Source organism: Epinephelus lanceolatus, chromosome 2, assembly GCF_041903045.1.
Source record: "Epinephelus lanceolatus isolate andai-2023 chromosome 2, ASM4190304v1, whole genome shotgun sequence".
NCBI lineage: Eukaryota > Metazoa > Chordata > Actinopteri > Perciformes > Serranidae > Epinephelus > Epinephelus lanceolatus.
Genome location: NC_135735.1, coordinates 47,411,564 through 47,421,892, shown reverse-complemented (window position 1 = coordinate 47,421,892; position 10,329 = coordinate 47,411,564). Strand labels below are relative to the sequence as shown.

The following is a 10,329-nucleotide window of genomic DNA, read 5'->3' as shown; positions in this document are numbered from 1 at the left end:
TGACAACTTTGTTGTATACTTTTAAAGTTTATAATCTTCCATAACTTCTGCATCAATGCAGATGTCATCATTTGATTGCTGTACAAATTATGAAACATGATGAACTTCAGAACAGGAAATTATTCAAAGTAATGTCTTCTCTACAGACTTGAAACAACATTGGAACAAAAGAATGTGTTGGTGTGGAAGAGAGAAAGAGAATTATTGTGAATAAAAGCAAAAATATATGTAAGAGAATAAATGTTTTTATTGATACATTTAGCAAGTGAATCATAATTGACTTTGGTTAAGCTGTAAAGGGCTTTGACATGTAATGATAACATTTGGCACAGGACTGATTATGGTGATTATGACTAGGTAGGACTACATGTATAGATCAAGATACTTGTTTTAAATCATACTGGGATACATAATAGTAGATGCGTTTGAAAAGATAGGGTTACAAGGTTACACTACAAGTGAAAAGTCAGCTAGCAGTTGCAGTACTGGTTGATCATCCTTTCAGTGCTGATTAATATAAAACTTCCTTTCTGGTTAATTGTTCCTCACTAAATATTTTCTGTCATATAGCTGTATTTCTAAAGGTGTAGATATAAAATTAATTCTTTTAACTGCACACATAACCAGATACTTGATAACTCAATCTGATAGTAAAACTAACCAAAAAGCTTTATGTAGTCAAAGCAAAAAGTAATGCTGCACTGCCTTCATTGGGTTAAAGATCTTAATGCATGTTGCAGCTCTGTCAATACCTTAATATGTGATGTTACACATGGCAGTATCTAAGACAGAATAGGTGTTTTGCACACACAGCTGTCTTAACTGTCATATCTGGGCAGTGGTTGGTATCTGACCCTGGACATTTTGGCTTTGTACATGACCACTGCACTGATCATGCCAACAGCTGCAAGAAGACATCCAGCAATGAATACCAAGTTCAGGTTCAAGTTGATCCCTGGAGAAAAGAGAAGCACAATTTTATTTTCATCTTGTCTGAACTGGGACTCAAATTAGGCAGGTGTGCGGTTAAGACAGCATTTCCTGAAAATATGGTGATATGTAAATATACGTAAATGTTATACCTGTCCCATTTTCACTTATAAACATAGTTGTCTATCAAAGAGAAAACATTTCCTCTTTTCATACCTGGGTTTCCGGTGCTCTCTGCTGACCTCCTAAAGCGCAGGGGACCCTGGGAAACCAAGTGCCTTAAACTCTGAGTGACAGCCTGTCTCTTGCGGCGGTTTGTGATTAGATTGCCTGGCACTGATACTGAATTGATGCATCCTTGCGAGCACCTGGTGTTGGGGACCCCTGCTTCACACATCATGACCGAACAGCTGATGTACACCTGAATGCAGCAGAACACACTGTCATTATATCAAGTGCTACATGTTCATTTAAAACATCTTTTTACGAAAGCCACACATCTTAACTCTAAAACAAAATGTGGAACCAAATCTCAGAGAGGCAATAAACATTTTTGAAAACTGATTTAAAAACAAGACAAATAATACATGCCAGGAACTGGAGTGTGTCAATGAAAATATAAAAAGGGGAAATTGATTATGTTTCTATAAACGATTAAATGGAAAACAGAGACATGTAAAAGTCTACATGTTTTGTTACACTCGCACTGGTTATATTTGATCTGCTTCATCTTTTTGAACAACCTTTTAATGTTGATAAATTGCTTATTTCGGATTGGTCCACCAGCTTCTCATAGAATTATTTTTATATCTTTTGATCTATTTTCTTTCTTATTGTACAATTTTTTTTTTGCAATAATACTTTGGAGAATGTTTAGTTTACACCAGTTATTGACATGATAAGCATGTCAGGTGTTTAGAGATTTATTTCTCTTTTTTTGATTGGGTGTTACGTCCTGTGGCTTCAGTATAAAGATATGTTGTATTACATTGTGTACACATAAAAAGAGCAAATTATAATTTGGACCTATTCATTGAAACATTTAGGAATATTACAGAGACAATTTTAGTCCCTTGCTTCAGTCTAACCACAGTCTTTACCTGGTCATACATGCCGATGAACTTGAAGGCCTCCATGCTGAACCGGAATTCTCTATCATGGGAGGATGGATGGACAACAACAGTCGGGTCCACATTACACCTAGTCAGAGCAAAACAAACAAACAAAAAGGTAAGAAATATTGCTTCTGTAACTCTATGCTGGTGGGGGCTGTATAGGGGCTGAGGTATTGTCCTATTAAAGGTATTTACATGATCAGGATGATAAAGATGAAGTAAGTGAAGCACTGAGTTTTGCATCCTGACATTGTCATACTGCAGAGATGAGCCCCATGATAAGAGGAGATAATCATCTGCAGTGTGAAACACTCGGATGGAAGACAGAAGGACATATCATTTTCATCAGTCTCACTTACCTCTCATATAAAAGACAACAAATTACAAATACATTGTTCTGTTCTGTGTTGCCACTTGGTGGTGTACTCATACCTACCCGTTTTCAATGATGGAGTAGGTTGGCTGGTAGTTTGGGTTATCATATGGTGCAGCTCTGCAGGACTCCACAAACAGCTCAGTGTTGTTGACTGTGGAGGTGGCCTCTATCTGCATGTGAATCTCGCTCCCTACATCATACTCCAGAGGGTATGAATTTGGATCAGCCATGGTTCGGTATTGGTTGGTGGGATAGAATTCAAATTGGTAGGTGAAAGTGCCAAAGCCTGTCTCACACACTGTGACATTCTTCCTGTGCACTGAGAAGCTCTGTGTCACATTTCCACGTTTGGGGTACTTGCAGGAGAACTGCACCTCCACCATGTGTCTCCTGGTGATCAGATCTCCTATGTTGTCAAGTGTGGTGATTTCATTCTTGAAAGTTAGGTCGTCATCATCTTCCTGCAGAGTTAAAGGTTATCAGTCATACTACTAATGAAAACAACACTAATAAGGGGTGACAGAACAAATGACCCTGCGTTACCTCTATCTGAGTGCCACAAGCATTGAGGGGGACCACAGCGATGATATGAGTGCTGTTGGAGTTTGTCTGGAGGCTGCAGGCTGTGTTGACAGGATCATTAAGTCGCAAATGATCTTCATGGAGTCGAGGAAAGGAAGCTTTCTCAACCTCGACTGTCATTGTGGACTCATCGCAGATCACATTGGCTTTAACTAGAGCAAGATATGTATACATATATATTGAAACAATTTTGAAAAATGCTCCCTGCTTAAAAAATGTGTATATCTTTTACAAAATCAAAATCAAAAAAGCATATTTTTCCTCTTACCAGTAGTGCTATTTATCAGTTGAGATTGTTTTGGTGTGAGTTGCCAAGTGTTGGAGATATCGGCTGCAGAATGGAACTAGATTGCACTCGGCTTGTGGTGCTTAAAACATAAGGATAAATCCATTTGAAAAACTCAACAGCAATGTCTCTTTCCTAAAATCATGACCTGTGAGTAGTTTTATGTTGGCACTATTTTCTTTCACCTAGCAGAAGGAAGTGTGCCGCTATGCCAGGATTAAAGGCTACTGCTAGCTCACCTGAGCTAGCTAACATTACAGCTCAGCAGTGGAGGACACCATTAATGTTTACATCTCTTGTTGTCTGTCTGGGGAAAGAAAATAGGTCCTACACGAAACTGCTGACAACAAGGTCTGTGTATTATCTTGAGTAACTGGGTCAGGATTTCTGGAAAGAGACATTGCTGTTGAGTTTTTTAAATGGATTTATCCTTATGTTTTAAGCACCACAAGCCATGCACAATCTAGTTCCATTTTACTGGAGAGAAGGCAGACATCTCTATGGCTGATATCTTCGACACTCAGCAACTCACACCAAAAATATCTAGTTGGATAAACAGCACTACAGGTAAGAAAAAACAATTGATTTTGAGGTGAACTGTTCCTTTATATTTTAGAAGATATACACAGTTTTAAGCACAATGACGTTTAAACAAAACTTTTGACTTGAAAATATTGGGAATGTGATTTAGATAATATTTACTTTTCTCTGATACATGTTGCATGCTTACTATTTGTCTGTTGTAACTAGGAAGTAAGCAGGTGTTTACTAGCAGAATATCGAGGACACCGCCACTACAGTTGGTTAAAGTATACACCATCATAGCTGTACTTACACTACAAAATGTTAACATTAAAGTAGCCTTGTGACTCACCCAGCTCCCTATGGACCTCCACCAGAACACACCTCATCTCGGACTGATAGACCCGAGACCTGAAAGGCATAAGTCAACATTGATTTAACACTTTAAATGAGGACCTGCAAGTCCTAAAATTATTACTGCTGTTTGTCACAATGTCTCCTGGATTACGGCTGAGTTTGAAAATGCAGAAGGTATCAGCTTTTGAATATTTTTTTTTTTACTTTTGATGCACATTTTCCTCTGACATCACATTTTTAATGAATAAAGTGAATGATTTTAAATTGGCAGTTTAATAACTTTCCTATTTGTTCATAGCTTTCTTGATTTTAATCTCTCAGGATCAGTTATAATATGAGCAGTGTGCTGCTCTAACTTGTTACTTAGACATGTAGTTCACAAAACACCAAACACACAGAAATGTTTCTTTAGGTGCTTTCACACCAAACCTGTTTGGTTCGGTTAAAACAAACTCAGGTCTGTTTGCACGGTTAGTGTGGTTCATTTACTCCTCTTGGTGTGTTTGCTAAAAGTCAGTGTGAACAGGAACTGAACCAAAGCTAAAATGCAACGATGCATCCTTTTTTCCCTCTGGTGCGACCAAATGAACCCAACTCATGTGTGAAAGCACCCTTACTCTGAATATGGATTTGGAGTGGTTATGGTGATGGTAGCTGTGATGGTGTGTGGCATGATCAGTGGTTACAGTGGAGCTGTAAAATGTGCAAAAGGTGAAATGGTGTTGTGACACAGACACATACACACATATTAATTCTATCACAATGGAAAGGAACCCTCGGCTCACCCAGTCACTGATTCAACAGCAAAGCAGATGGGGAAATGTTCTCCCACGTCATCTGGTGTAGGCGTCCACCTAATGACAAACTCGCCATGTGTGTTCCTGTGCTTGCTGATATTCAGTGGTCCACTGATGATGACATTATTTATTCTGTATGAAAACAAAATGAAGAAACCAGATATTTCCTCCTTATTACTGATGTTATCCTACTCGCTGAAATGATGACAATGTTTTGCTGCCACAAGTAAACACTGATCACATAGATTCTCACTTACATTCCATATGTAGCTAGTGCCTTGACCCTGAGCTCCACTTCTTTGTTGGCCTCTACTTGAAAGCGTGCTCCATTATTAGGCGTTGGATGCACAAGCTTTGGCAAGTAAAGTCCCTCCTGACATGAGGGAGCAGGTGGGTCCACTGGAGTTAAAAAAAACAACAAAACAGATTTATTGAAATTCTTAAGTGCAAAAACTGTTGTATTCTGGCCACACTGAGCCACCCAGTGATGCTTTAGCAAGTGTTTTGGATTATCTGTCAAAAGTAAGATTTCTGCTGTAACATTAGGCTGTACCTAACATCACACAAAGGCCAAGTTCTTTTTCCTAGAATTTGGGTGGCTTGACTGCTATTGACTAAATAAATAAAACATTAGAAGTCTATCTATCTATCTATCTATCTATCTATCTATCTATCTATCTAACCATCTATATATCTTACCATGACATTTTCAACCCAATTTAGCTAGTGCAGCATCACTTTTTTGCTGTGATGTGATAAGTACATTGATTCATAGAAACTGTGGTCTGACAGTAATGAGGACAGATAAAATCAGACTCACCAAGAAAGGAGAACTGCAGCGTTTGTTGGCTGAGTGGGTGTTCAGGGCTGGTTGCAGGTGTTCTTGGGGTTGTAGTCCACCATGGGGTTGTAGAATGCCACCACCACCACCATGGGTGTGTGTGTGTTGGTGTAGTTGTAGGATGCCACCACCATGGGGTTGTGGGTCTTGGTGTAGTTGTAGGATGCCACCACCATGGGGTTGTGGGTCTTGGTGTAGTTGTAGGATGCCACCACCATGGGGTTGTGGGTCCTGGTGTAGTTGTAGGATGCCACCACCATGGGGTTGTGGGTCTTGGTGTAGTTGTGGGATACCACCACCATGGGGTTGGGGGTCTCGGTGTAGTTGTAGGATGCCAGTGCCATGGGGTTGTGGGTCTTGGTGTAGTTGTAGGATGCCAGTGCCATGGGGTTGTGGGTCTCGGTGTAGTTGTAGGATGCCAGTGCCATGGGGTTGTGGGTCTTGGTGTAGTTGTAGGATGCCACCACCATGGGGTTGTAGAATGCCACCATCGCCATGGGGTTGTGGGTCTTGGTGTGGTTGTGGTTGTAGTATGCCAATACCACCATGGGGTTGTAGAATGCCACCACCGCCATGAGGTTGTGGGTCTTTGTGTGGTTGTAGTATGCCAAGACCACCATGGGGTTGTGGGTCTTGATGTGGTTGTGGTGGGAGGAGTTGTATAATGCCACCACCTTGCGGTTGGGTATCTTGGCGAGGCTGTGGTAGGAGGTGAGGTATAATGCCACCCCCATGGGGTAGTTGCATGATAGTAGGATCGTTTCTTCCTGCTCACAGCCAGTGGAATCTTGGCGGCTCGGGATCCATCACTGTAGGCCAGAGTGATGGGGTTTTGTGGGAAGTCCTCCACCACCATCTCAAATCCATAAATATTGCTGTTGGCACTGGCAGAGCGGTAGTGTAATGAACAAGAGCCCTAAGAAGGTGAACATGAGGTAGTTAAGTAGGGCAAACCTAGTTCTGTATTGTACAGTGGTTTAGGAAATTAATTTTTCAACTAACCTGATCTAAATCAAAGCCTGAAGGCTGGTCACACGTGCCACACTCTATATGTCTTATATTTCCATATCTGCATCGAACATTGTCACCATCAGGATCAGAGGACATCAGCTTGTATGTCCGTGGGCAGTTCTGTGGAACCCTTCATAGACACATAAACAAGAGTTAGTGGCAGTCTCCAAGGATCCTTTACACAAAAGCATCAAATCTGCAGAGTTACAAACATGGGTGTCTGGATAGTAATAAATGATAACAGAAAAAGCAGGAAGTAATACAAAGCCACTGACATGCTGGTAATGGTGTGATGGAGTTCAGAAGAACAAATACTTTTAGTGTAATTCATATTGAAAAAAGAAGGAAATTATTTTATTGTTTGGTGGAAAAAAAACTCCAACTTTATTTTTTCAGACATCTATGTATTTCCCCAAGTACTATAGTAAGTCAGAGTAAGTGAACACTCTTTTTATAAGATGAAAACATGAATTTAAAGCCACTAATTTGTGTGTGATTGTGTATTTCCAAATTATTCTGATGGCATATGTTTTTGTTTGACATGCTGTAGTGAAAAAAATGTTGACTGGGACCGCTACTGCTGCCACAGTGTCTTTTTTTTGTACTACCACTGGGGGGCGACAAAGTAGCATGTTTTCTACAGACTCTTCTGAAACAAATGAATTGTGGTGAGCCAAATCATTTGGTGCAAACTGCCCGCCTCTCGCCCAGTGTAAGCTGTGATAGGCTCCAGCCCCCCCCGCGACCCTCAAGAGAATAAGCGATTAGAAAATGGATGGATGGATGCAGGGGACTTACCGTAGGAAAGGTAGAATTCCAATGTCTGGTGAATTGTTTGGTTTTCCAGTGTCAGATCTTGATCCCAAATCCACTGAGGTTAGTTGTCTTGTATCACTGACCCCGTTCCGCGTTCTGACCCAACAACAGCCGATTTGCCTGGTATATGTGGAAACAAAAGTCTTGAAATACTGCATCTAACAGCTGCTACTTTTTTTTTTATAACCAGAGCCACAACAACTACAATTATGTGCAACTGGATGACTTTATGTAGGGTTGATGAATAAAATGATGCTGCACAAACTGTATTCAATGTATACATGCTAAGAACAGCAGCAAGAATATATATATATATATATATATATATATATATATATATATATATATATATATATATATATACATATATATATGTACATTTGAAGTCAAACTAAAAGCTCACCGCAATTGAAAGGGTTTGTCACTTGGGACATTTCTGGTAATGACTCTTTCAGTTTCACACCAGTCTTGTGCTGATGCATAGTTTCTCCTGTCAATTACACCTTGTTGATTTATGGTTCTAGAGCCACAGTTGCCAGCGTAACAGTTCCAGGTGGTGTAACTACAGTGATCATAGGTTTCCCTGCTACGAAATTTCACCTGTGGAAAAAGATCATACAGTTAGATATGGTTCTTCTACCACAGCTGAGGACATTTTTGTAAATTACATATCTGTATATTTTAACACACCTGTGATATCACTCCTATCCATTTTGAGGAGGTGTTAACAACAGCAAATGTAGCTGAAGTCCATATATTAGTTACAAAATACAGTTATATTTAAAACCATTAACAACTATATATAATTTTGCATGCATATATCAATCAAAGAAGGTTACAAGGTATTACAACATAAAAAAATTCATGGTGTACTCAAGTTAACCTGATATAAGTGAGAATGTAGAATACAACTAAGACAAACAACAAGACTAAGATAATAAATTAAACAAATTTGTTTTACATTCATCCCGTGTGCAATTGTTACTCCCAAACATAAAGAAATGTGGGTATACAGTTGGTACATGTCGCACCAAAAACCCTTATTGAGGTGTGATAGGCATCTGCTGTGGTGTGGTACACGTGTTTGTAAAATAAACTTAAGGCACTAATTAAAAAATATGTTTTTATATGTTGCTCTCTACCCCGTAAGGAGTAAAAAATTCAAATTCAAAAGTTACAAAGGTTGCCCCCTTTTAACAAGATCTTAAGGCATGCAGCATGTAAGCAGCATCAGTATCAGATATAGTTTGACCCTTTCAGAAAGGAAGATAATCATAATAAATAACACTGCATTTTATCTAGCTCTGTTTATGCATTCAAAGATGCTTTACAACATGAAAAGATTTTAAAAAATCAAGGTACATTAGATTTTTTTTTTAAAAAAGAATCAAGGTAAAAGACATTTAATAAATTGCATTACTGCAACTGAAATTAATGTAAAATGTTCTATATTCTACCAGAATAATCACAGAAATGAGCTCTCACCCTAAAGGTTCCATCAGGATTTCTTCCTTTGAAGCTGAAGCCTTTGTGCCCCCCTTGCTGATGTGATGCAGATGCCAGTGAGACCAGGAGCAGCTGAAGCAGAAGCACCAGCGTGAAGGCCATGCTGCCTCAAACTCACCTCTGTCTCAAGGTTCTCTGCAGCTCACATCCACCTGCAGCATCTTTATATACGCTCGCCAGAGAGGCTGGTGGCAGTCCTGCCAAGTTTAATGGAATGTGCACTGTGTTTCACAACAACAGGTCAGCTGAAAAACTGGTTTCAGAAAGCATACAAGATCAAAAACATTTTACTCTGTAAACACGTACAACAATACCATGTTAAAATACCATGCTATTGAAACACAACTAATGTAGGACAAGGAGTGTTTCCTGGCAGCATGCAGACATGTTGTTCTCGTTGCACATGTTACGGAACCGAAACCTAAGCACAATCATTTACTTTACAGCTGACAGAACTTAATTTGGTATATTGTCATAAAAATGTTGAAAAACATGTTTGGAAGAGTTTTTTCCATCAAATTAAAAATTTAAGTGAATAAAACCTTTCTGATGCCTTATTTTCCAAGGTAGGTAGGTACTTTATTAATCCCCTTGAGGAGAAATTTCAGTGCCACAGCAGCCAGTAGGAACAATACAAAACAATAGACAATAAAAACACAAGTCATATTATAAAAATACTAATAAAAACACAGTGACACAAGGTGCGAGGAGTAAAAACCAAAGTGCAGAATGTCCATAGGAAATAGAAAAGGGAGGGGGGGAGGTCAGCACATGGATGAGTTGTACAGTCTTAAAGGAGCTATATGTAAGAAATCTAAAGCAAATAGTCGTAAAATCCTCCTAATATGTCACAGAGACTAAGGAATAATCTTCATATAACATACGGATCTCACCAACAACAATAGTACAGCCAGAATATTTGCATCTAAAAAAATTTTTTTACAGTCTGCAAATTCAATTCAATTTTATTTATAAAGCCCAATATCACAAATCACAATTTGCCTCACAGGGCTTTACAGCATACGACATCCCTCTGTCCTTAAGACCCTCACAGCGGATAAGGAAAAACTCCCCAAAAAAACCCTTTAACGGGGAAAAAACGGTAGAAACCTCAGGAAGAGCAACTGAGGAGGGATCCCTCTTCCAGGACGGACAGACGTGCAATAGATGTCGTACAGAACAGATCAGCA

General features: G+C 39.3%; 1 protein-coding gene across 1 annotated transcript; it reads right to left on the bottom strand.

Moving 5' to 3' along the window:
- Positions 1-227: 227 nt before the first annotated feature.
- Positions 228-9,282, bottom strand: LOC117252673 (uncharacterized). Its single transcript, XM_033619741.2, has 13 exons — positions 9,119-9,282; positions 8,037-8,233; positions 7,616-7,753; positions 6,809-6,947; positions 5,786-6,722; positions 5,223-5,364; positions 4,954-5,097; positions 4,164-4,222; positions 2,965-3,155; positions 2,482-2,882; positions 2,031-2,130; positions 1,147-1,351; positions 228-955 (listed from the first exon to the last, which is right to left on the bottom strand). Exons 1-13 carry the CDS (start codon positions 9,239-9,241, stop codon positions 819-821), a joined length of 2,913 nt encoding a protein of 970 aa, XP_033475632.2. The 5' UTR covers positions 9,242-9,282; the 3' UTR covers positions 228-818.
- Positions 9,283-10,329: the final 1,047 nt, after the last annotated feature.

What these genes read in the sequence shown, in the direction of transcription:
- LOC117252673 (XM_033619741.2), bottom strand. Translation starts at nt 9,241, where the DNA reads ATGGCCTTCACGCTGGTGCTTCTGCTTCAGCTGCTCCTGGTCTCACTG. An exon ending in GGAATTCTACCTTTCCTACG is followed by an intron (nt 6,948 to 7,615) that starts GTAAGTCCCCTG and finishes GTGTCTATGAAG; the next exon opens with GGTTCCACAGAACTGCCCAC. An exon ending in TCATCGGCATGTATGACCAG is followed by an intron (nt 1,352 to 2,030) that starts GTAAAGACTGTG and finishes TGCTGCATTCAG; the next exon opens with GTGTACATCAGCTGTTCGGT.